At 40.7% G+C, this 27,716-nt stretch overlaps 1 protein-coding gene across 4 annotated transcripts; it reads left to right on the top strand.

Annotated features, from left to right (window-relative positions):
* Window positions 1-27,572, top strand: LOC115178818 (choline transporter-like protein 2). Of its 4 annotated transcripts, none has more exons than XM_029740155.1 (20): window positions 1-175; window positions 7,717-7,765; window positions 7,907-7,980; window positions 8,373-8,457; window positions 12,888-13,089; window positions 13,180-13,240; window positions 13,390-13,516; window positions 15,152-15,235; window positions 15,683-15,795; window positions 16,199-16,330; window positions 18,574-18,766; window positions 19,114-19,198; window positions 19,404-19,666; window positions 19,933-20,027; window positions 20,452-20,555; window positions 21,194-21,267; window positions 21,481-21,551; window positions 21,678-21,766; window positions 22,012-22,096; window positions 22,346-24,384. In XM_029740155.1, the coding sequence occupies exons 1-20, from the start codon at window positions 133-135 to the stop codon at window positions 22,861-22,863; spliced, it is 2,547 nt and encodes an 848-aa protein (XP_029596015.1). In that variant the 5' UTR covers window positions 1-132; the 3' UTR covers window positions 22,864-24,384. The 4 variants fall into 4 exon arrangements, with proteins under 4 accessions (XP_029596015.1, XP_029596018.1, XP_029596016.1 ...); XM_029740158.1 differs by lacking the exon at window positions 22,346-24,384 and adding an exon at window positions 24,701-27,572 and having other exon boundaries at window positions 4-175; XM_029740156.1 differs by lacking the exon at window positions 1-175 and adding an exon at window positions 6,084-6,375.
* Window positions 27,573-27,716: the final 144 nt, after the last annotated feature.

Raw genomic sequence — 27,716 nt, 5'->3', positions numbered from 1 at the left:
CAGTACGTTCGGTTTTGACGGCGAATAGGGAGTCGCTCACTGTGTTATTGATGTTTTTCTTTTCGACATTTCCATGGTAACTGTCCAAAATTTGATCAGCAGCCAGCAGCGAGAACACTCAAGTATTCAACCATGGAGCTAAACGAGAAGAATCCGACTCCGGACTCGAAATATGGTAAGAAATGTTCCCTTTCTTCGCACCGTTATTTAAAAAAAGGGGTGTGGGTAGAAAAAATGGAAACAATGACTCGTGAATGATGGGTGGGGACCGACCGCGTGTGTCCCACTCCCAAACAGATTTAAATCGCAACATCATCCTAATCAGCGTGCAGAATAATAGTTTACGTTTCCAATTAAAAATACCCGTTACAAAGAATGAATCCTGCGTTTATCAAAGGCTTGCAGCTGTGCTGCTCCAGCCTACATCTATCAAGAAATGTGCTGTTTATGTTCAATTTAAGGACTAAGGGATATTCATTGTTGCCCTATTATGTACACTGATCATATGGAAATGAATAACCCCCTATGGCCTATATGTCTCCCACACGGTCTATTGTTCCCACTAATTGGAATCAGAAGAATCAGATAGCAAAGTCGGATAGTCTATTCTACAGCCTTTGTCCATTTGACTTGAACAGGTATATAGGACAAAGCTATTAGTCAAATGTTGCTTTGCAGGCAATGATTAATTCATTGCCAATTCATTTCTATAACAGAATAATCAATACGATGAATGTGTATTGACAGCTTATAACGCTGAGGTTTGCTCAGTCTGCTCTCTCACAGAAGCAGAAGTTGTTTGTGTGACAACACCCATGTGGTGATGTCTAGAATGCCATATGGTTATTACTCACACACACACACACACACACACACACACACACACACACACACACACACACACACACACACACACACACACACACACACACACACACACACACACACACACACACACACACACACACACCACCGCAGCAGAAACAATTGGCCCTCAGCTATAGTGCATCATTAACACTGATTTATTTAGGTTTTGCCATGACGACTTTCTAAAACGTCACTCATTGCGTAGCATGACACATGTCTCTCAAGAGGTAGACTGATAGTCAGCCTGTTCTTCGCTGCAGTTGCACTTCCAAATGGTGGTTGGACTTTGGGCTGAGTTGTTGTTCATAACATCTTTTGAGTCATCGAGGTCCTCCGTCCTGTTTATCTTGCCTTAATCCCTCCAGTCAATGTCATCACATGTTAGAATAGACCTACACTTCAAACCTCAACTGATTACCAACATAGCAGGCTTACAATATGTTGTTGGTAATTCAGCATTTAGGCCACACCCTAGTCATACTATGATGAAGATAGAGGCCTAGGTTTGTAATAATATATATAATATATGCCATTTAACAGACACTTTTATCCAAAGCGACTTACAGTCATTAATTCCAATGTAATCTAAGTCATGTTAAATTGGATTCACTGATATCCATCCAGTATGACTAGTTTGTAAGAAAGGGAGTGAGAGACGGACAATAGTTGACTTATAGACACATTCTCTATGGCAGGGTTCCCCAACAGGCAGGTGATTTTATTTGGCCCCCCAAGTTATCTGAGCCAAACAAAAATGTATTTGAATAATCATCATTTTTTGTTGGAATTTTCATTGGTGGACATAAGACTGTAAAAATACCAGAAATCAGCTCCAAGTGATTTTAATTTTGGAAATCTGTTACAAAGTATTCCCACGCATAATAGAGAGACATGATCGTATACAAATATAAGCAAGGTTTGAAGTTATTATGTTATTATCTGTTTGGGCTTCTCGCAGTCAATTTTCAGTCTACAAATGATTTGTAACTATGTTCCGGCCCACCGACCATCCGCTCAAGAAAGAATTGTCCTGAATCTAGTTGATGATCCCTGCTCTATGGTTTATCTAAGGAGCCACTGATGTCAGTACAGTATCCGTGTGACTTTCCTGTTGCCATGTAAACAGGCCTTGTCCTCAGTCAGCTCCCTGCCCCCACGTCACACATCAGCCAGAAAGGTCAGAAACTGAACAGAAGGCCTTTAAACCAATGTTTCAGGTACCTATAGAGAGTAAAAGCCTGGATCCCAGTTTTCTGCTAGCCAGGGCCTCTATTCATAAAGTGTCTCAGAGTATGAGTGCTGATCTAGGAGGTAGGAGTGCTGATCTAGAAGGTAGGAGTGCTGATCTAGGAGGTAGGAGTGCTGATCTAGGAGGTAGGAGTGCTGATCTAGGAGGTAGGAGTGCTGATCTAGGAGGTAGGAGTGCTGATCTAGGAGGAGGAGTGCTGATCTAGGAGGTAGGAGTGCTGATCTAGGAGGTAGGAGTGCTGATCTAGGAGGTAGGAGTGCTGATCTAGGAGGTAGGAGTGCTGATCTAGGAGGTAAGAGTGCTGATCTATGAGGTAGGAGTGCTGATCTAAGAGGAGGAGTACTGATCTAGGAGGTAGGAGTGCTGATCTAGAAGGTAGGAGTGCTGATCTAAGAGGAGGAGTACTGATCTAGGAGGAGAAGTACTGATCTAGGAGGAGGAGTACTGATCTAGGAGGAGGAGTGCTGATCTTTGAGGTAGGAGTGCTGATCTATGAGGTAGGAGTGCTGATCTAGGAGGTAGGAGTGCTGATCTAGGAGGTAGGAGTGCTGATCTAGGAGGTAGGAGTGCTGATCTAGGAGGTAGGAGTGCTGATCTAGGAGGTAGGAGTGCTGATCTACGAGGAGGAGTGCTGATCTAGGAGGAGGAGTGCTGATCTAGGAGGTAGGAGTACTGATCTATGAGGTAGGAGTGCTGATCTATGAGGTAGGAGTGCTGATCTAGGAGGTAGGAGTGCTGATCTAGGAGGTAGGAGTGCTGATCTAGGAGGAGTGCTGATCTATGAGGTAGGAGGGCTGATCTAGGAGGAGTGCTGATCTAGGAGGTAGGAGTGCTGATCCTTGAGGTAGGAGTGCTGATCTAGGAGGTAGGAGTGCTGATCTAGGAGGTAGGAGGGCTGATCTAGGAGGAGTGCTGATCTAGGAGGTGTGAGTGCTGATCCTTGAGGTAGGAGTGCTGATCTAGGAGGAGGAGTACTGATCTAGGAGGTAGGAGTGCTGATCTAGTGGAAGGAGTGCTGATCTAGGAGGTAGGAGTGCTGATCTAGGAGGAGGAGTGCTGATCTAGGAGGAGGAGTGCTGATCTAGGAGGAGGAGTGCTGATCTAGGAGGTAGGAGTGCTGATCTAGGAGGTAGGAGTGCTGATCTAGGAGGTAGGAGTGCTGATTTAGGAGGTAGGAGTGTTTATCTTGAAGTAGGAGTATTGAAACTGATCCTAGATCAGCACTACTCTGAGACACATACAGGCCCTGGTATCATGTCTCATTGTGCTGTTTTGCCAACAACCTGGAGACAACAAAACAGACCAAACAGCCCAGGGACCAGGCTAGTTTCCTGCCATGTTGTCTGTCTATATGAATATCCTCTGACTGTGTATGAGTGGGCCAGTGTGCCGGCTGGATGTCTTGTCTAGTCTAAAGCACCCGCCGGGAGCAGCATGCACAGGCCTGCTGCTGACTGTCTGATGTACCAACTCAACACACTGAGTCTAGGGGCAGTCAACTGAAGAGGCACACACACACACACACACACACACACACACACACACACACACACACACACACACACACACACACACACACACACACACACACACACACACACACACACACACACACACACACACACACACACACACACTGCTTGTGAGTGAGTGTGTTGCTTCACAATGTTCCTTTGTCATGCTGTCTCTGGCTGTTAGGTCACAGCAAAACTGTTAGACAGAGTTGCTTAGTGTGATCGTAGTGAGCCATGTAGGGGGATGAGAGGGGAGCGGCAGGCGGGATTTGGGCTGGATTTATTTGGCAACCAGCGACAAGTTTAGACATTTCAGAAAAGGGAATTGGGAACGTCCCCCTCCCCCCCTTCAGTCTCAGGAATATCTGATGGCTTCTCTCAGGCTACTGCCAAAGAAGAGTTTACTCTGGAAGCAGTTGAGTTGTGCAGTATAAACTACACCATGACCTATTCCATATACACATCAATATGATGTACTGTTGTTGAATTGTCACCTACACCAGATAGGTGCAGTGAAATGTGTTGCTTTACAGGGTCAGCCATAGTAGTACGGCTCCACTGGAGAAAATTAGGTTTAAGTACATTGCTCAAGGGCACATCAACATATTTTTCATCTTGTCTGCTTCAGGTATTAGAACCAGTGACCTTTTGATACTGGCACAACAATTGAACCACTAGGCTACCTGCCACTATAGTAGCCTGTGTTTTTAGAGAAGTCCTTCCAACCTATTCCTGTACAGACACATGGAATTAGTAATAACTCATCAATATACAAGATTCATATCCACATTCAAATGCAATGTTTTTGAGTAGCATTGGAACGAGAGGCTTCTTTCTCCACCACCTATCTGCAGCTACTGCTATGATGACCATCCAGCCGTGGCAGTAATGCCCTGTCTCTGTGTGCTAGACCACAACAGACCAGCAGACACTAAACCATTAGATCACCAGACCACAACAGACCAGCAGACACTAAACCATTAGATCACTAGACCACAACAGACCAGCAGACACTAAACCATTAGATCACTAGACCACAACAGACCAGCAGACACTAAACCATTAGATCACTAGACCACAACCCCATTAAGAGTGTCTAGGTAGTGGACATTCAATAGTCCCACTGGGTCTGGAAGTGGAACATGTCCATCACGACAGCACTGTGTGGCTCAGCTGGTAAGGGCATTGCGCCAGCAACATCAAGGTTGTGGGTTCGATTCCCGCTGGGGTCACACAGTGAAAGGAATCACTGGACTGGCTGTTTTGGATAAAAGCTTCTGCTAGGCTGGCCCCAGATCTGTTTGAACTTTATTGCTTAGGTCATTGTCATGACAATTGACAAGACAGCACAAACAGCACTGCCACTCTAGGTCCCATTGTCAGACTGAAATCTGTCAATACACACGAGTCGCTATTGTCTATACCATGCTGTCTGTCTATCACATGGCCTTGGGGGTGGGAAGGTGTCATGGCCAGACCAGGGAGAACATGTAGGAGGGTGTATCATCCTTCCAGAACAGTCCGTCTGAGATATGTATGGTGGTCTATGGTGATCTATGCAGGCTGCATTTTCATTTTTGATTGAACCTTTTTTTCGACAGGGAAGACATATTGAGAGCTCTCTTTTCCAAATGCGCTCTGTCTAATGCAGTATAAAATACACATGAAAATACACATGAAAATATATTACAGTACAAAATAAAATGCTGGGTAGACTACAAACATTGTCAGTGTTTTGTTGAAAACTCATTTATAGACTATAGACTTATAGATCATATATTTGATAGTTAATCAATTGTTTGTAAATCATATGTAGTCTAGTTATAGATACTTTCAGCATGGTTGTGAAGGCAATGAGAGGAGTGAAAGTTAGAAAATACATCTTAACTTTGAAACAAGAAGTTAGAAAGTTCAGAGAAGTCCCATCAAGTCCCATCATCGCTGGCTAGCGAGAGAACTACCGAATCATATGAAGGATCCTCTTCCTGTAGGCTTTTTACAGATATAAGGTTGCATATGTTATTTGAAGGAACATTCTGTATGAACCACTGACCTAACTAAGTCATGCACAGTGCACCACATACTGGGTGTTTGCAGTCGACCCAGTTAGGTGCATCGCCTGTTGCTATCCCCAGAATTGGAAGGGAACTGCAGTTGAGTTTTACGAATGATCATATTATATCAGCGTCTACATACTTGACCTACATGAGAATGATAGATGTTTAGCTTCGTTTCTAGCCACCCGGACTTTTGCATCCACACCCATCTATTTTAGGATAGATGCAAGTCCTGTATAGCTTTTAAAATCCACTCTTATTAGGGTGAACTCACCAAAGTCATTTTAGGAGTGAAAAAGGTTAAGTAATGCCGCTGAGGGAAAAGAAAAACACTGTTACCTCTCTCTCCCTCCTCTCCAACCCTCCTGTGTGCCACCCATTCCCATGATAAGAGCCCAGTAAAAGAGGCAAAGAGAGGGAGAAATGAAGAGAGCGAGGGAAAGGAGGGAGCATAACGGTAAAGGAAGGCAGAACTCTGCCAGATACAAGATTTGACTCGTTCTTTATTTTGCAATACACAGGAAGAAGGAAGTGAGGTCTAAGGTGGTGGTCTAGAGTCGAGACACACTTAATGCAGTAAAAGTGTACTGAAAGAAATATAGGCAACACAACACATGAATACAGCCAACCTGTTGATGAAAAAGACAGAAAAGGAGTGACTGAGGAGTGAGAATGGCAAAGAATAAAGGTATTGCAAATATTCAGGACAGCGGTGTAACGGTTTTTGTTGTGCCTGTTGTGTCTTTCACTTCTCACTGATTGAGGGCATGATGGGAGTAGCCTTTTCAGTTGTTGCCTGTGACGTTGTTTATGTTTTGAACTGAACATTATGGACTGTAATTAAAGACAGTAAATGAATGTGGTTGAGATTGAGCCAACTCACTTTTGTTTATAAACCAATATATTTTTTTCTATGGGTGTTCAATGGTTGCAACGTGTGTGATCTGATGACACAGTGAAATAGTGTACACTCTTAGAACCAAAAAGGGTTCTACCTGGAACCAAAAAGGGTTGTCCTATGGGGACAGCCGAAGAACCATTTTGGAACCCTTTTTTCTAAGAGTGTAGGTTACAGTGTGTCATCACATTGCAGCCGTTGTGTACAATGGGATTTCCAACACTCATACAATAATGTTCTTAGATACTGTACAGTCAAACTAATTGTTCTGCCATCCAAAGAAAAGGGGTGTTTCCTATTTTTTCGTTGAGCAGGATGGAAAGCCTCACCGTTCTATCTCACGTTGACAGAACAGTATATCACGTCCACAAGAAGCTGCAACAATGTTCTCAGTCACACTGTGCTCTATGTTCAGAAAATAAGGTGACACGTTCATTAACAAGATACATGGCCATATGTCATAACAGGATAAGGATCAAGATCTTAGATGCAAAACAGGAAATACAATGTTGCCCCACATCATTTGCGTATTGTAGAAGTGTGTAGCTCAGTTAGTAGAGCATGGCGTTGGCAACGCCAGTGTTGTGGGTTTGATTCCCACGAGGGGGGAAAGAACGACAATGTATGCACTCAGTACTGTAAGTCACTCTGGATAAGAACTCAACATGTTCTTGGATGATTGAGCTTTTTGTGTTGGTTTCTAGATGTTATGTAAAATACATTGTATCAGGAACATTCAGACTGTATACACAACATTATAATTGTCTTGCTCTGCTACCAGACTATGGTGAATTGAGTAGACGTGCTGTCTGATGTGGCGCCTGCCTAGTCTCTGAGGTGTTACCATAGCGTTACTATGGCGCCTAAGAATGTCCACCGGGAGCTCTGAGTCACCGGGGAGCCATTTTGTGGGTTGCTAGGCATGTCAGTCTTGCGGGAGAATCCTTTTGTTATGGAAAATACGTCTCAGCTTTGTTAATGTGTACACACACGTACAGATATACTGATACACAGATATAAACACACACACCACACACACACATACACACACAAACACACACACACATAGACACACATCTGTGTATAAATGTAAAGAAACATATTAAACTCTCTCTGTTTGCTTGTTCACAGGTGAAGCACGGAAGTTTGACCCTACCTTCAAAGGGCCCATCCACAACAGGTAATCATCTCATTATCAGCTCTGACAGCCAATCCTCACTCTACCAATTACCCACATCGCAAAGCTCAATAAAGCTCAACGTCAAAACATAGCAGTCGAACCATCTCTCTCTCTCTCCCTCTCTGCTCTTGTGGTTGCCAGGGGCTGCACAGATGTGTTCTGCTGTATTCTCTTCATCTTGGCCATACTGGGATACTTTGCTGTGGGGATCCTGGGTCAGTGTCTCCACAACTACACGATTACTGGCCATTACATCAGTTCTAGGGCCCTGTGTTTTGGTTAATCATGTCACATGACCTGGATTTTAACTTTTATTTTAAGCCTTTTCCAGAAATGGTAATTGGACCAAAAATGTAAGCAATTGTCTGAGGATGGTACTGGGCCGTCTGACATAAAAAGAAAAGGGGACAGTTTGATGAAAAAGCTTGAAATAAAGTTTAAATTCCAGGTCATGTGACATGATTAACCAAAACACAAGGCCCTAACAAGACACAGTAAAGTGATATTCTATTCTATTTGAAGGGATTCTATTCTATTCCATTGTGTGTCGTTATGATAACTGGACAGTATGTGAACTACAGTGTTGTTATACTTCCTCCTTCTCCAGCCTGGTCTCAGGGGGACCCCAGGAAGGTGATCTACCCGACTGACAGCAGAGGACAGTTCTGTGGCCAGGCCGGGACCCCCCTGGAGTAAGCCCCTTCCATTACTCCCCTATTTATTCTGCCTTTGAACATCTCTCTTCAGTACTGATCCTTTAGAATTCCTCTTGTCCATTCACATGTCAAGATATTATCTGTCTCTTTGTGTTAATATGTCTTTTGTGGTATCATCCTGATGCTCTGTGGTGAGCCTGTAACACCCTGCTGTGTGAAGATAAAAAATAACGTCCTGAATGTCCTATTATAACCACTGTATATGTAATTCCTGTACATATGAACTACTATATAACTGTCTCTACATATTAACTACTATATAACTGTCTACATATGAACTACTATATAACTGTCTCTACATATTAACTACTATATAACTGTCTCTACATATGAACTACTATATAACTGTCTACATATGAACTACTATATAACTGTCTCTACATATTAACTACTATATAACTGTCTCTACATATGAACTACTATATAACTGTCTCTACATATTAACTACTATATAACTGTCTCTACATATTAACTACTATATAACTGTCTACATATGAACTACTATATAACTGTCTCTACATATTAACTACTATATAACTGTCTCTACATATTAACTACTAAATAACTGTCTCTACATATGAACTACTATATAACTGTCTACATATGAACTACTATATAACTGTCTCTACATATTAACTACTATATAACTGTCTCTACATATGAACTACTATATATCTGTCTCTACATATTAACTACTAAATAACTGTCTCTACATATTAACTACTAAATAACTGTCTCTACATATTAACTACTATATAACTGTCTCTACATATTAACTACTAAATAACTGTCTCTACATATTAACTACTATATAACTGTCTCTACATATGAACTACTATATAACTGTCTCTACATATTAACTACTATATAACTGTCTCTACATATTAACTACTATATAACTGTCTCTACATATTAACTACTAAATAACTGTCTCTACATATTAACTACTATATAACTGTCTCTACATATGAACTACTATATAACTGTCTACATATTAACTACTATATAACTGTCTATACATATTAACTACTAAATAACTGTCTCTACATATTAACTACTATATAACTGTCTCTACATATGAACTACTATATAACTGTCTACATATTAACTACTATATAACTGTCTCTACATATTAACTACTAAATAACTGTCTCTACATATTAACTACTATATAACTGTCTACATATTAACTACTAAATAACTGTCTCTACATATTAACTACTAAATAACTGTCTCTACATATTAACTACTATATAACTGTCTACATATTAACTACTATATAACTGTCTCTACATATTAACTACTAAATAACTGTCTCTACATATTAACTACTATATAACTGTCTCTACATATTAACTACTATATAACTGTCTCTACATATGAACTACTATATAACTGTCTCTACATATTAACTACTAAATAACTGTCTCTACATATTAACTACTATATAACTGTCTCTACATATTAACTACTATATAACTGTCTCTACATATTAACTACTAAATAACTGTCTCTACATATGAACTACTATATAACTGTCTACATATTAACTACTATATAACTGTCTCTACATATTAACTACTATATAACTGTCTCTACATATTAACTACTAAATAACTGTCTCTACATATTAACTACTATATAACTGTCTACATATTAACTACTATATAACTGTCTCTACATATTAACTACTATATAACTGTCTACATATTAACTACTATATAACTGTCTCTACATATGAACTACTATATAACTGTCTCTACATATTAACTACTAAATAACTGTCTCTACATATTAACTACTAAATAACTGTCTCTACATATTAACTACTATATAACTGTCTACATATTAACTACTATATAACTGTCTCTACATATTAACTACTAAATAACTGTCTCTACATATTAACTACTAAATAACTGTCTCTACATATTAACTATTATATAACTGTCTACATATTAACTACTATATAACTGTCTCTACATATTAACTACTAAATAACTGTCTCTACATATTAACTACTATATAACTGTCTCTACATATTAACTACTAAATAACTGTCTCTACATATTAACTACTAAATAACTGTCTCTACATATTAACTACTATATAACTGTCTACATATTAACTACTATATAACTGTCTCTACATATTAACTACTAAATAACTGTCTCTACATATTAACTACTATATAACTGTCTCTACATATTAACTACTATATAACTGTCTACATATTAACTACTAAATAACTGTCTCTACATATTAACTACTATATAACTGTCTACATATTAACTACTAAATAACTGTCTCTACATATTAACTACTATATAACTGTCTCTACATATTAACTACTAAATAACTGTCTCTACATATTAACTACTATATAACTGTCTCTACATATGAACTACTACAGTTGAAATCGGAAGTTTACATACACCTTAGCCAAGTACATTTAAACTCAGTTTTTCACAATTCATGACATTTAATCTTAGTAAAAATTCCCTGCCTTAGGCCAGTTAGGATCACCACTTTATTTTAAGAATGTGAAATGTCAGAATAATAGTAGAGAGAGTGATTTATTTCAGCTTTTATTTCTTTCATCACAGTGGATCAGAAGTTTACATACACTCAGTTAGTATTTGGTAGCATTGCTTTTAAATTGTTTAACTTGGGTCAAACGTTTCGGGTAGCCTTCCACAAGCTTCCCACAATAAGTTAGGTGAATTTTGGCCCATTCCTCCAGACAGAGCTGGTGTAACTGAGTCAGGATTGTAGGCCTCCTTGCTCGCACACAATTTTTCAGTTCTGCCCGCAAATTTTCTATAGGATTGAGGTCAGGGTTTTGTGATGGCCACTCCAATACCTTGACATTGTTGTCCTTAAGCCATTTTGCCACAACTTTGGAAGTATTCTTGGGGTCATTGTCCATTTGGAAGACCCATTTGCAACCAAGCTTTAACTTCCTGACTGATGTCTTGAGATGTTGCTTGAATATATCCACATCATTTTTCTTCCTCATGATGCCATCTATTTTGGGAAGTGCACCAGTCCCTCCTGCAGCAAAGCATCCCCACAACATGATGATGCCACCTCTGTGCTTCACGTTTGAGATGGTGTTCTTCAGCTTGCAAGCCTCCCCCTTTTTCCTCCAAACATAATGATGGTCATTATGGCCAAACAGTTCTATTTTTGTTTCATCAGAGACCAGAGGACATTTCTCCAAAAAGTACGATCTTTGTCCCCATGTGTAGTTGCAAACCGTAGTCTGGCTTTTTTATGGCAGTTTTGGTGCAGTGGCTTCTTCCTTGCTGAGCGGCCTTTCAGGTTATGTCGATAAAGGACTCGTTTTACTGTGGATATAGATACTTTTGTACCTGTTTCCTCCAGCATCTTCACAAGGTCCTTTGCTGTTGTTCTGGGATTGATTTGCACTTTTCGCACCAAAGTACATTCATCTCTAGGAGACAGAACGCGTCTCCTTCCTGAGCGGTATGATGGCTGCGTGGTCCCATGGTGTTTATACTTGCATACTATTGTTTGTATAGATGAACGTGGTACCTTCAGGCGTTTGGAAATTGCTCCCAAGGATGAGTCAGACTTGTGGAGGTTTACAATTTTTTTTCAGGGGTCTTGGCTGATTTCTTTTGATTTTCCCATGATGTCAAGCAAAGAGGCACTGAGTTTGAGGGTAGGCCTTGAAATACATCCACAGGTACACCTCCAATTGACTCAATGTCATGCTCTGACCTAGGAGAGCTGTGTTTTCTCTGTTTAGTTAGGTCAGGGTGTGATAGGTCGGTGGGCATTCTATGTTTTGTTTTTCTATGTTTTGGCCGGGTATGGTTTCCAATCAGAGGCAGCTGTTTATCGTTGTCTCTGATTGGAAGCCATACTTAGGCAGCCTGTTTTTCCCTTTGTTTTCGTGGGTAGTTGTTTTCTGTTTAGTTTAAGTACCTGACAGAACTGTTGGCTGTCATTTTGTTTATTTGGTAAAGTGTTCGATTTTTTCATTAAACTTCAAGATGAGCACTCAACACGCTGCGCCTTGGTCCCCTTTATATGACGGCCGTTACACTCAAATTATGTCAATTAGCCTATCAGAAGCTTCTAAAGCCATGACATCATTTTCTGGAATTTGCCAAGCTGTTTAAAAGCGCAGTCAACCAAACGTCTGTAAACCTCTGAACCACTGGAATTGTGATACAGTGAATTATAAGTGAAATAATCTGTCTGTAAGTAATTGTTGGAAAAATGACTTGTGTCATGCACAAAGTAGATGTCCTAACCGACTTGCCAAAACTATAGTTTGTTAACAAGAAATTTGTGGAGTGGTTGAAAATTATTTTTAATGACTCCAACCTAAGTGTATGTAAACTTCTGACTTCAACTGTAACTGTCTCTAACAGGAAGAAACCTCTCCTGTTCTACTTCAACATCCTGAAGTGTGCCAGTCCCCTGACCCTGCTGGAGTTCCAGTGCCCCACCACTCAGTTATGTGTGGAAAGCTGTCCTACCAAACACATGACGTTGCTGAAAGCCAACCTGAACAAAGGAGAGCAGGAGTACTACAAGCAGTTCTGCAAGGAAGGAGTGGACTTCTCCAAAATGGTGGGTGACAGAGGAGATACATTTGCAGTGGCAAAGTAGGTAGTTAGGGAAATAATGTGTAACTAAGGGTGATTTTGTTGTGTTTCGCAGAGTGCTCCCGAGATCCTGAGGGATGGCCTGTGTCCTTCGATGCTCATGTCCAGCAAACCATGTAAGTCTTCTCACGAGCCATAGCGTGCACTGTATGCGTGTGTGTGTGTGTATGGAACGTGCGTTTGTGTTTTTATAAAGACTTAGTAAATGTATAGTGACCACACAGTTAGTGATTTTTGATCTCCACTCTCTCTACTCTCCCTCCAGTCACTCGTCGGTGCCTCCCAGCTCTCAGTACCATGAAAGGTGGTGTGGTCGTCATTGGCAACGAGACTATTTTTGACAATGGGGAGGGAGAGAGGGTGAACGCCACGGATTTTCTGGACGCTTCAAAGTGAGTCCTCATGCCTCAACCTGAAGCACCGTCAATATACAGTACCAGTCAAAAGTTTGGACATACCTACTCATTCAAGGGTTTTTCTTTATTTTACTATTTTCTACATTGTAGAATAATAGTGAAGACATAAAAACTATGAAATAACACATATGGAATCATGTAGTTGACAAAAAAGTGTTAAACAAATTAGATTCTTCAAAGTAGCCTCCCTTTGCCTTGAGGACAGCTTTGCACACTCTTGGCATTTTCTTAACCAGCTTCACCTGCAATGCTTTTCCAACAGTCTTGAAGGAGTTCCCACATATGCTGAGCATTTGTTGGCTGCTTTTCCTTCACTCTGCGGTCCAACTCATCCCAAACCATCTCAATTGGGTTGAGGTCGGGTGATTGTGGAGGCCAGGTCATCTGATGCAGCACTCCATCACTCTCCTTGGTCAAATAGCCCTTACACAGCCTGGAGATGTATTGGGTCATTGTCCTGTTGAAAAACAAACGATAGTCCCACTAAGCGCAAACCAGATGGGATGGTGTATCGCTGCAGAATGCTATGGTAGCCATGCTGGATAAGTGTGCCTTGGATTCTAAATAAATCACTGACAGTGTCACCAGCAAAGCACCCCCACAACATCACACCTCCTCCTCCATGCTTCGCGGTGGGAACCACACATGCGGAGATCATCCGTTCACCTACTCTGCGTCTCACAAAGACACGGAGTTTGGAACCAAAAACCTCAAATTTGGACTTATCAGACCAAAGGACAGATGTCAATTGCTCGTGTTTCTTGGCCCAAGCAAGTCTCTTCTTATTATTGGTGTCTTTTAGAAGTGGTTTCTTTGCAGCAATTCGACTATGACGGCCTGATTCACGCAGTCTCCTCTGAACAGTTTATGTTCAGATGTGTCTGTTTCTTGAACTCTGTGAAACAGTTATTTGGGCTGCAATCTGAGGTGGTTACCTCTAATGAACTTATCCTCTGCAGCAGTGGTAACTCTGAGTCTTCCTTTCCTGTGGCGGTCCTCATGAGAGCCAGTTTCATCATAGCGCTTGATGGTGTTTGCAACTACACTTGAAGAAACTTTCAAAGTTCTTGAAATGTTCCTGATTGACTGACCTTCATGTCTTAAAGTAATGATGGACTGCTTATTTAAGCTGTTCTTGCCATAATTTGGACTTGGTCTTCTGTATACCACCCCTATCTTGTCACAACACAACTGATTGGTTCAAATGCATTAAGAAGGAAAGAAATTCCACAAATGAACTTTTAACTAGGCACACCTGTTCATTGAAATACATTCCAGGTGACTACCTCATGAAACTGGTTGAGAGAATGCCAAGAGTGTGCAAAGCTGTCATCAAGGCAAAGGGTGGCTACTTTGAAAACACTTTTTTGGTTACTACATGATTCCATATGTTTTATTTCATAGTTTTGATGTCTTCACTATTATTCTACAATGTAGAAAATAGTAAAAATAAAGAAAAACCCTTGAATGAGTAGGTGTGTCCAAACTTTTGACTGGTACTGTATGAATTAATCAATCAACCTTTCAATCTGTCTGTCCGTCTGCCTGTCCGCCCACCTGTCTGTCTGTCAATTGTTAGCAAAGTGTTAAGTGGACTTGTTGTTCTTACAGGAAGTCCAATGTGGTTGTTGAGGCTCGCCAGGTAGCCATGAGGATCTTTGAGGACTACACTGTGTCCTGGTACTGGATACTGATGTGAGTGTCTCTCCTTGGTAAACACACTCATGACACAAGACAATAAAGAAAGTTGCACACGCTATAGGCCAGTTACCCCTATTATCCCCATAGATATAAATGTTCCCTCACAGGAACAACAAAGTTCTGTGAATTTGAATGTTATTATCTGCATTCCTCCAGTGGTCTGGTGATAGTTATGTGAATGTTATTTCCTGTCTCTCCTCCAGTGCTCTGGTGATAGTGGTGGGGTCAGTCTCATCTTAATAAAGTTCTGTGAATGTGAATGTTATTTCCTGTCTCTCCTCCAGTGGTCTGGTGATTGCCATGGTGGTCAGTCTCATCTTAATTAAGTTCTGTGAATGTGAATGTTATTTCCTGTCTCTCCTCCAGTGGTCTGGTGATAGTGGTGGGGTCAGTCTCATCTTAATAAAGTTCTGTGAATGTTATTTCCTGTCTCTCCTCCAGTGGTCTGGTGATTGCCATGGTGGTCAGTCTCATCTTCATCGTCCTCCTGCGCTACCTGGCCGGGATCATGATCTGGGTCATGATCGTCATGGTGATACTGGTCATCGGATATGGTATTATATTCCCATTTCCTGAAACCTATCTAACTGAAAACACACTGTTGTTTTACCTATTTAAAGTAACATTCAAAAGAATAATATCAACATTGTGCTTTATCAAGTTAGCCATTAAGAAATGTTAGCGGTAGGCTCAGTGATATGAAGTAGGTGCACTAAGTAAACAGCATAGTGGGTCAATTTCCACAACAACTAAGAGTGTTGAAGTGCGAGGCTAAACTTCTCAGCTGATTTGGTCCCATGGCTAATAGTCTGTAACAGTGTGAAGCAAACCCCGTACACATGTCCAGATACTGTGTGTCACTGTGTGAGAGCAAAGTATTTCATCTTGCTCATCTCAATATCTGCAGTGCTGCTCGTGCAACGTCATTTCGCTGACTCTTACCTTTCAAATGTTTAGGGATCTTCCATTGTGCCATGGAGTACCGCAACCTGAAGGGAGAGCCGGGTTCTGACGTCACTATCCGTGATCTGGGACTGCAGACAGACTTCTCTGTTTACCTGCAGATCAGACAGACCTGGCTGGCTTTCAGTGAGTACATGCACTCATTCTCCCTCTTTCTCCCTCTCTTTCTCTGTCTCTCTTTCTCTCCCTCCCTCCCTCCCTCCCTCTCCCTCCCTCCCTCTCTCTCTCCCTCCCTCCCTCTCCCCCTCCCTCCCTCTCCCTCCCTCCCTCCCTCCCTCTCCCTCCCTCTCTCTCTCCCTCCCTCCCTCCCTCCCTCCCTCCCTCCCTCCCTCTGTCTCCCTCCCTCCCTCTGTCTCCCTCCCTCCCTCCCTCCCTCCCTCTCTCTCTCCCTCTCTATTTATTTTTCTCTCTCTTCCGCTCTCACTTTTTCTTTCTTTCTCAATTCATTTGAATTTGCTTTATTGGCATGATGTGACAATGTACATATTGCCAAAGCTTACTTTGGAGATTTACAATGTTAACATAATTAAAATAATAATAATCAATATAGTCAACAGGACAACAGTAACAACAATAATCAAGGGTCAAAATAACCATACATTGAACAATAACAATAAGCATAGAGGACATTTGCAGGTTGGTTGGTCTGTCAGACACTGTCTTTCATGTTATCCTCTCTAGGGTACGTGGGACGAAATCGTCCCACACTATTCAGCAGCCAGTGACAAATCAGAGCGCCAAATTTAAAACCACAAAATGTCATAATTCAAAGTTCTCAAAAATAGGACTATTTTACACCATTTGAAAGATAAGACTCTCGTTAATCTAACCACATTGTCCGATTTCAAAAAGCTTTTACAGCGAAAGCAAAACATTAGATTATGTCAGGAGAGTACCCTGCCAAAAATAATCACACAGCCATTTTCAAAGCAAGCATATATGTCACAAAAACCAAAACCACAGCTAAATGCAGCACTAACCTTTGATGATCTTCATCAGATGACACTCCTAGGACATTATGTTATACAATACATGCATGTTTTGTTCAATCAAGTTCATATTTATATCAAAAAACAGCTTTTTACATTAGCATGTGATGTTCAGAAATAGCATACCCACCGAAAACTTCCGGTGAATTTACTAAATTACTCACGATTAATGTTCACAAAATACATAACAATTATTTTAAGAATTATAGATACAGAACTTTATGCAATCGTGGTGTCAGATTTTAAAATAGCTTTTCGGCGAAAGCACATTTTGCAATATTCTGAGTGGATAGCCCGGCCATCACGACTAGCTAATTTGACACCCACCAACTTTGGTCCTCACCAAACTCAGATTTACTATAAGAACAATTGGATTACCTTTGCTGTTCTTCGTCAGAATGCACTCCCAGGACTTCTACTTCAACAACAAATGTTGTTTTGGTTCCAAATAATCCATAGTTATATTGAAATAGCTCCGTTTTGTTCGTGCGTTCAGGTCACAAGCCGAAGGGTGACGCGCGAGTGCATTTCGTGACAAAAAAAATCAAAATATTCCATTACCGTACTTCGAAGCATGTCAAACGCTGTTTAAAATCTATTTTTATGCGATTTTTCTCGTAAAATAGCGATAATATTCCAAACGGGCGACGTTGTATTCATTCAAAGACTGAAAGAACAAAATGGAGTAGTCTCGTGGACGCGCATCTCCAGTGTCACTTTCCCCAGGCAGGCCAGTAACAAACAGAGCTGCTGTACTTAGCCCAGAGACTGCAGACATCTATTACACTTTCTGCCGCCTTCTGAGAGCCAATGGAAGCCTTAGAAAATGTCACGTTACAGCACAGATGCTGTATTTTCGATAGAGAGGCTACAGAAGGACAATAAATTGTCAGACAGGGCTCTTCCTGTATGGAATCTTCTCAGGTTTTGGCCTGCCATATGAGTTCTGTTATACTCACAGACACCATTCAAACAGTTTTACAAACTTTAGAGTGTTTTCTATCCAACTCTACTAATTATATGCATATTCTCGTTTCTGGGCAAGAGTAGTAACCAGTTTAAATCGGGTACGTTTTTATCCGGCCGTGCAAATACTGCCCCCTAGCCCCAACAGGTTAAGGCAGGCAGCAATGTAGTGCGCTGCCAACCCACAGCTCTCTGCGTCCTCCCCCAACAGGACAGGTAGCCTATTCTCATCAGAGAGGTCTTTGAAACCTTGAATAAGGATTTCAAATTTGGATTTCAAATCTCCCTCTCTATACTCTTTCTCCCACTCTCTCTCTCTCTCTCTCTCCCTCGCTCTCTCACATCAACTCATTCAACTCAAGTTGAGACACACACACACACAAACACTCTAACTGCGCTCCGCTCCTCCGTCAGTGATCATCCTGTCCATCGTGGAGGTGGTTGTCATCCTGCTGCTCATCTTCCTCAGGAAGAGAGTCCTCATCGCCATCGCCCTCATCAAGGAGGCCAGCAGGGCTGTTGGCCATGTGATGTCATCACTGTTCTACCCTCTGTTGACCTTTGCCCTGCTGGCCCTGGTCATAGCCTACTGGGCCATCACCGCTGTGTATCCTTCAGCTGTCAATCATGTTATTCATGTTTACATGTCTGTCAAGGGAAAGAAGTGCTCCTGTAACGGTCCTTGTAATGGTGTGAGATGTACTAGATTACTTTTAGTTATAGGTTTTGTTGTAGCGCTAGTCTAGATAGCTGTAGATGGTGAAGGGAACCATGCAGATTGAAATGTGGACAGACTGAGACCGTCAAGGAAAATAACTGGGACGACTCCTCCACAAGTCATCGCTGCAGAAACTAAATGTATCAGGAAAGTTTCCATGCAGATGGTCACGTCTGTATGACATGTCTCAGTATCTACTTCCTTGGTGATGGAACCTCCTTGACTGCCTTTCCCAGCTTCCTGTCCACCTCCAATGACCAGGTGTACAAAGTGTTCAACACCACTGAGTGTGAGTACTCCAGAGACACCTGCTATCCCGAGGTGAGCCACAAGATGTCTCTGTTCTTCCATATCTGCCTGTTTACATATCAGGCTTATTTTTTGTAAACTTTAATATGTTCTTTCTATTCTATCTGTATATAGTGTTCAAAAAATGTTTTTTTTCTCATTTATTGAATATAAGTGGACTACTGATTTAATACCAGCAGAAGTGCTAATATCAGAGATTTCCCCTCTCTTTCCTCAGACGTTCAACACCACCAACATCACAGCCCAGTGCCCGGACGCCGAGTGCCTGTTTGCCTTCTACGGAGGCGAGACCTACTACCATAAATACCTCATCATGTTCCAGTTCTACAACGTGTTCCTCTTCTTCTGGTGTGCTAACTTTGTGACGGCGCTAGGTCAGGTGACCCTGGCTGGGGCCTTCGCATCCTACTACTGGGCCTTCAAGAAGCCTGACGACATCCCAGCCAATCCCATCTGCTCCTCACTTGGCCGAGCCCTCAGGTAGGAGGGGTACTGTGTGAGATGGGGGGGGGGGGGTGCATGTGTGTGTGGTGTGGGTGTAAGCAGTGCATGTGGGTGGGGGAGGTGGGAGTGTGTGAGCAAGTGAGTGAGTGAAAGAAAGAAAGAAAGAAAGAGAAAGAAAGAAAGAAAGAAAGAAAGAAAGAGAAAGAAAGAAAGAAAGAAAGAAAGAAAGAAAGAGTTACATGGAGAGTTAGTGAGAGACCAATAATTTGGACACAATCTTTTACCTTCTTCCCCCTGTCTAGATACCATACAGGCTCCCTGGCCTTCGGCTCCCTCATCCTGTCTCTGGTTCAGGTCATCAGGGTTCTGCTGGAGTACCTGGACCAGAAGCTGAAAGGTGAGGTGGTGTTCTCACATATCCTGTTCCATTCTCAGACGTGAATGACTGGGATACTTCCTCATTGACATCACACAGTGGGAAATGGACCAAAAAATGTCACTACTAATTATTACATTTGAATAGATGGTTGTTATCTAAATGAACAGGAACAGATGTCATTATCTCCTGTTTGTTGTTATGTACCCCACTAGCTGCCCAGAATCATTATCTCCTGTTTGTTGTTATGTACTCCACTAGCTGCCCAGAATCATTATCTCCTGTTTGTTGTTATGTACCCCACTAGCTGCCCAGAATCATTATCTCCTGTTTGTTGTTATGTACCCCACTAGCTGCCCAGAATCATTATCTCCTGTTTGTTGTTATGTACTCCACTAGCTGCCCAGAATCATTATCTCCTGTTTGTTGTTATGTACTCCACTAGCTGCCCAGAATCGCTTTGCTAAGTTCCTGCTCAGCTGCCTGAAGTGCTGCTTCTGGTGCCTGGAGAAATGCATCAAGTTCCTCAACAGAAACGCCTACATCATGGTGAGTTCATCAACCTAACTGTGCAAATGTAAGTTCTTTGTGTATTAAAGACGGTGTGAATTGAAGGCAGTGTGAACTGTGTGAATTGAAGACAGTGTGAACTGTGTGAATTGAAGACAGTGTGAACAGTGTGAACTGTTTTTGAATTGAAGACAATGTGAACTGTGTGAATTGAAGGCTGTGTGAATTTAAGACAGTGTGAACTGTGTGAATTGAAGACAGTGTGAACTGTGTGAATTGAAGACAGTGTGAACTGTGTGAATTGAAGACAGTGTGAACTGTGTGAATTGAAGACAGTGTGAACTGTGTGAATTGAAGACAGTGTGAACTGTGTGAATTGAAGACAGTGTGAACTGTGTGAATTGAAGACAGTGTGAACTGTGTGAATTGAAGGCAGTGTGAACTGTGTGAATTGAAGGCAGTGTGAACTGTGTGAATTGAAGGCTGTGTGAATTTAAGACAGTGTGAACTGTGTGAATTGAAGACAGTGTGAACTGTGTGAATTGAAGACAGTGTGAACTGTGTGAATTGAAGGCAGTGTGAACTGTGTGAATTGAAGGCAGTGTGAACTGTGTGAATTCAAGACAGTGTGAACTGTGTGAATTGACACTGTATGTAACACCACATGTTTCCCCTAGGTGGCAATATATGGTAAAAGCTTCTGTACCTCAGCCAGAGATGCCTTCTTCCTCCTCATGAGAAATATAATCAGGTGAGTGTTGTTGACTACTGAGACGCCCTTCATAAACCCTACATAAACCCTCCATAAACCCTTCATAACTCCTTCTCAAACCCCAGTCTCTGGGACCTTTTCTGAAGAGCAATAGCATCTTTAACAACTCCTCTTCTCCATTCATATTTACAGTATTCATGTATCTCTTTGGTTTTCCGTCTCTTTTGATTCATTTCTCTGTTGGCTTCTCAGGGTGGCTGTCTTGGACAAGGTGACTGACTTCCTATTGTTTTTGGGGAAGCTCCTCATCGTTGGAATTGTGGGTAAGTGATCCTCAGAAACACAAGCAGAGAGACTTGATTTACACCTTGTACAGTTTCCCACCATCTGTGATACCTTTCAGTAAGCCCTCATATCCTAATAATATGCATCTCTTCTTCTCTTGCTAGGAATCTGTTCTTTCTTCTTCTTCTCTGGGAGGATTAAGGCTGTGGAGCAGACTGCCCCCTCTCTCAACTACTACTGGGTTCCCATTCTGGTGAGAGACAGGCCTGAATGAATTCTTATACTGTTACTTTAAGTCATGTTTCTCAATGTTTTTGGGGCTAGGGATTGGTAAGCTAAGGGTCATACTTATTCATAGGACCCTTACATTAAAACTGGTCAACATTATCCCAGGGCCGGTCTACTGACCCAAGGCTGAGAAATACTGCCTTAGAGTGTCTGTAAGTGTTGTTTGTATTGATTCCAACACTGTGTGTGTGCCTGTTTCTCTCTTCCTAGACGGTGGTGGTGGGATCCTACCTGATTGCCCATGGATTCTTCAGTGTGTACGCTATGTGTGTGGACACACTCTTCCTCTGCTTCTGTGAGTAATATCCTATTTTATTGGTATACTCTTTAGTCACTCACACAACTTTCCAAATCTGAAATGCTCTTTTTACCTGAGATTCCTCTTTTGCCTGTCATGTTTCTGACTTTTCCTTCTCTTTGTCTCTTCCCTCCTTATTCCACACTTCACTATTGCTTATTCCACACTTTTTGCATCTGTTCTTTTTTTCCACTAACCCGAACAAACATAACCCCATCATACACATCAAACACACACACAACGAAGGCGAAGACCTGGAGAGAAACGACGGCTCTCCAGAAAGGCCGTACTTCATGTCTCCGGAGCTTCACGAGATTCTCTCCAAAACTAAAATGGCGGAGGAAGAGGACAACAAAGATGGTACGGAACAGCCAGACGCTGACCCAAGTGAACCTACACAGATGGACGAAGTTCACCTGGAGGAGGAAGTACCGCTGAAAGAACAAGATGGAGAGATACAACTGAAACGCCAAGATGTGTTCATGCAGGCCAACGAAGAGGAGCAACCTCTGAAGGAGAAGACCGAAGCAGCGGAAGTGGAAGAACCACAAGAGGAGAAATCTGAAGTGAAGGAGGAGAAGGAAGAGAAGGGACCAGAAAATAAGGGACCAGAAGAGGAGGAAGGAGTGGAAGAAAAGGGATCAAAGGAGGACAAGCCTGAAGAGAAGGATCACCAGCCGACAGAACCTAAAAAGGAAGAGACGGAGGAAAAGAAACCTCAAGAGGCGGAGCCTAAAGACCCTCCTTCTACACCCCAGGAGTAGTAGTTTACGTTGTCATGGAGACGTGAAGCTTGGTAAACCTCATAACTAGGTCAGGAAATGCTCCTGGCCCTACTCATATAACGTGTCGTATGGAGCCAGTATACAGTACCTGTTACTAACGACGTAATATGTAATTCTATGCTAATATGTAATTCTATGCTAACGACTGTGTGATTTGAACCAGTTAAATGTATGACCAGCTTTTAAATGCAAGACTTTTCACAGTGCTAATGTATTGTATTCACACATAAGGTTGTTTTAACGTAAAGGTAGATGGTTCTAACAAGGTCCTGTGGTTGTAAAAGGCTGATCAAAAACCCAGTGCATCTCTGTAGCTTGAAAATATTATGTTTATTTATTGATTATTAATTTATTGTGTTGGTTTGGTTTTAGACAGTGATGGTTTTTTATTGTGAGGATCTGTAGATCTGTGAGTGCTGAACCTGTCTGTGCCTGACTACTACAATTGTTATTATGAATATTTAATTGTCTTCATATCATTAATGAGTAATGAATGCACTATGAATTCACTATTACAATGTTTACAGTCAATCAAAACAAAACTTCAACTAACGGTGAAAATGAACAATGTTTACATTGATACCAGCTGACACCAAATGGTAAATCCTTTGATATCCTTTGATATGAAAATGTGATTTCCAATGGAATCAATGTGTATGTACAGTATGTATTTATTAATTAGTATGCTTATTATGTCTTATTACATCTGTCTGTAATTATTTATTTTGCTTATTAAGTTCTGTATCAATTATATAGATGCTCCCTCCAGCCAAGAACACGTTTTTGGACTCAATGTATTGTAGTGAAATTCCACAAACTACTTGCCTTGGAATTTCGGACTGGCTTAACTGCTGTGATTGTGTTGCTGTGATGCAATCGTTTTAACCTCTCAGACCTGGGTCGTATTAACCACAGGAGGTTGGTGACACCTTAATTGGGGAGGACAGGGTCTTGGTAATGGCTGGAGCGGAATCAGTGGAATGGTATCAAATACATCGAAAACATAGTTTCCATGTGTTTGATGCCCTTCCATTTGCTCCATTCCAGCCTTATTATGAGGCGTACCTGAACTTGTTTTTGTTTTCCGTTGCAAAATGATTTTAAACGTTTTCCGCTGCATGGCCTAATGAATACGACCCTGCAAGCCCTGTTTAATGTTTATTGACCCTATTTGCCTTTATTTGCCTCTATCTGTCTCTCTTTCTCTCTTTCTGTCTCGCTCTTTATCAGTCTCTCTTTCTGGCTCTCTTTCAGGCTCTTTCTCTTTCTCTCTCTTCTTCCTATCTCTGTGCTGAATGGTGTTTCAGTAACATTGCCTATCAAGTGCTTTATCAAAACTAACCTTGCAACCTTCTGTCAATGTTTTCTATCTGTTTCTGTCAGTGTGTGTCACATTGTAAACATGTTAGCTGGTGTAGTATTTCACTTATATATGATACATTCCACTCAGTTTGCTTCTGTTGGATGCAGAGTTTGATTAAAGTTTGTTGTATTAATCAATATATAGTTTTTTTTGTATGTAAATGACAAAGGTAATCATATTGAATGATGATAGGACAGTGGGAGAATGACACAATGGTGAGTTTCTATTCACTTTGGGACAGTTTCCCAGATACAGACTTAATAAGTTTAGTCCTGAACTATACAAGCACTTTCATCAACACATGCTTTTCAGTACAGGATTAAGCTTAGACGGTGTCTGGGAAACCGGCCCTTTAGGTTGGTAGGAATAGGATACTGTTTTACCTGAAGAGATGTTGAGTTTGACAATGGTTGGTTCTCTTATTGTTGTCTCATCAATTCATTGATTTTCCAGTGGAAGACCTGGAACGCAATGACGGAACTGCAGAGAGACCCTACTTCATGTCTCAGAACCTTCTCACCATTCTGAAGAAGTCCAACGAGGATCAGGCCAAGACTGTAGACTAGCTGTTTGTGTGTGTGTGCGTGCGTGCGTGTATGTGTGAGGAGAACAGAGAAAGATGAGGTCAAGCCGCCTCGCCTGCGCAGTGTGCTGTGTGTATCGAATGTGGCTTAAGATCATGATACTGTATGGCTACAGAATGATGCCATCGTCACAAACAGAGAGGTCTGAATGAGTAGCCAACATATCCTGTTGTGTTTCCCACAGAAGGTGTCTATGACAGAGTTTATAATATTTAGTTTTTTTAAGGATGTAAATCTGTTCTTGTTTTATTCAAATTCATGTTGTTGCTTTTTGTTGTGCCTTTTGTTTGGCTAGGCTGTTTTACTTTCTGCAGTCCTCTTGAAACTCTCTTTGAACATACAAAACTTTGATACCTTTTTTTTGTGTGGCTGACTCTGTATAATGTGTTCAATTTGAACACGTTTTACATGAGAATTCTCCAAGTTTTGTAAGTTTTCTCAAATGTATAATGAATTACATAGATTTTCTTACATTTAATTTACAAAAATGTTTTGCTTAAATGCTAAATCATTTTTGCATCAGGTTCGTTAATAATATTATTTTCACTATTGCTGCTGTTGGTTGATCTTTGTATAATGGCTGCATATTGCAGTGTACATTTACTGTAACTTACCAAAGTAAAGAAAACAACATGTTCTAATGCAGTATTAGTTTTGGGACTGAAGATTTGTTAAGTAGTCCATGGGCCAGTAAAAAATCGAGTCCACTTTGGGGTAGTAAATGTTTCATAGTCTCATCTTATTCCCCCCATTCCTATGAACAAATAGATGTGATACCCACTCCAAAAGAGTAGCTTTCTATGCTTTTCACACCTTCATATGTCTAGTTGTATGGGAGTCTATGCAATAGAATGTTTGAAGGCTGATAAATACATTTTAAGGCAAGTTGGAATGTTCACATGCTCAGTGAAAATGACTGTATCAAACAACAATGGAACATTCTATTGGGTGGATCTCATCGTAAAAACATGGTATTTGGAACATTATATTGGGTGGATCTCATTGTAAAACATGGTATTTGGAACAGTCTATTGGGTGGATCTCATTGTAAAAACATGGTATTTGGTACATTCTATTGGGTGGATCTCATTGTAAAAACATGGTATTTGGTACATTCTATTGGGTGGATCTCATTGTAAAAACATGGTATTTGGTACATTCTATTGGGTGGATCTCATTGTAAAACATTGTATTTGGTACATTCTATTGGGTTGATCTCATTGTAAAACATGGTATTTGGTACATTCTATTGGGTGGATCTCATTGTAAAAACATGGTATTTGGTACATTCTATTAGGTGGATCTCATTGTAAAAACATGGTATTTGGTACATTCTATTGGGTGGATCTCATCGTAAAAACATGGTATTTGGAACATTCTATTGGGTGGATCTCAATGTAAAACATGGTATTTGGAACATTCTATTGGGTGGATCACATTGTAAAACATGGTATTTGGTACATTCTATTGAGTGGATCTCATTGTAAAACATTGTATTTGGTACATTCTATTGGGTGGATCTCATTGTAAAACATGGTATTTGGAACATTCTATTGGGTGGATCTCATTGTAAAACATTGTATTTGGTACATTCTATTGGGTGGATCTCATTGTAAAACATGGTATTTGGTACATTCTATTGGGTGGATCTCATCGTAAAAACATGGTATTTGGAACATTCTATTGGGTGGATCTCATTGTAAAACATGGTATTTGGAACATTCTATTGGGTGGATCTCATCGTAAAAACATGGTATTTGGAACATTCTATTGGGTGGATCTCATCGTAAAAACATGGTATTTGGTACATTCTATTGGGTGGATCTCATTGTAAAACATGGTATTTGGAACATTCTATTGGGTGGATCTCGTCGTAAAAACATGGTATTTGGTACATTCTATTGAGTGGATCTCATTGTAAAAACATGGTATTTGGTACATTCTATTGGGTGGATCTCATTGTAAAACATGGTATTTGGTACATTCTATTGGGTGGATCTCATTGTAAAAACATGGTATTTGGAACATTCTATTCGGTGGATCTCATTGTAAAACATTGTATTTGGTACATTCTATTGGGTGGATCTTATTGTAAAACATGGTATTTGGTACATTCTATTGGGTGGATCTCATTGTAAAAACATGGTATTTGGTACATTTTTGCCATCTCTTCAAAATGATTTACCTAGACTGACTCATCGTTGAAACAACACTGTTACAAATAGCGGAACTAGATATTTGTATACTTCCCATTCTGTCTTGATATACCCCAAAATGCATACATTTATGACCTTTGACCCCGAAAGATGGGACCATAGAGATGTCATTACCATTCCAGTTATTTCATACCTTAATATGTTGTATTATGAAGTTAATAACATATACAATTCCCTTCGTTTGAGAAGATTGTTCCCATATAATACAACATTATTTCATACCATCAATCCTGTAGGCCCAACTAACCGCATAGGGGTCAAAACATAAAATGCACACATTTACCTACCTCAGAATCATGGGTATCATACCAACACTGACATGGACCTAGATGAAAATCATCATTAGACCTTACCACCCCAAAGTAGACAAATATGTGAAATTTGGCCTGCTGGCCCATGGACTATTTATTTACTTAACCTCAAATGCAAGCTTTTGTATATTTCATTTTCAAGAGAAGGATTGTGTAAACGTGTGTTTTTGGAGCAGGGTGTGTTGTAAATAATAAAGTTTTTTTTTTACTGCTACATACTAAATTATTATTTAAAGTTATTGTATCTAGAAAAATACATAATTAAAGTGAGCTGAAGTCAAGTCAGTGCTGCTTTGTTGCTCGGTTTGCTCTAAGATTGTGTTCGGTGTCGAGCCTCGACCTGACAGGAAAGTCAGTG

Source organism: Salmo trutta, chromosome 38, assembly GCF_901001165.1.
Source record: "Salmo trutta chromosome 38, fSalTru1.1, whole genome shotgun sequence".
Lineage (NCBI taxonomy): Eukaryota > Metazoa > Chordata > Actinopteri > Salmoniformes > Salmonidae > Salmo > Salmo trutta.
Note: the sequence above shows the minus strand (reverse complement) of the source record. Positions and strands in the feature narration are given on the sequence as shown.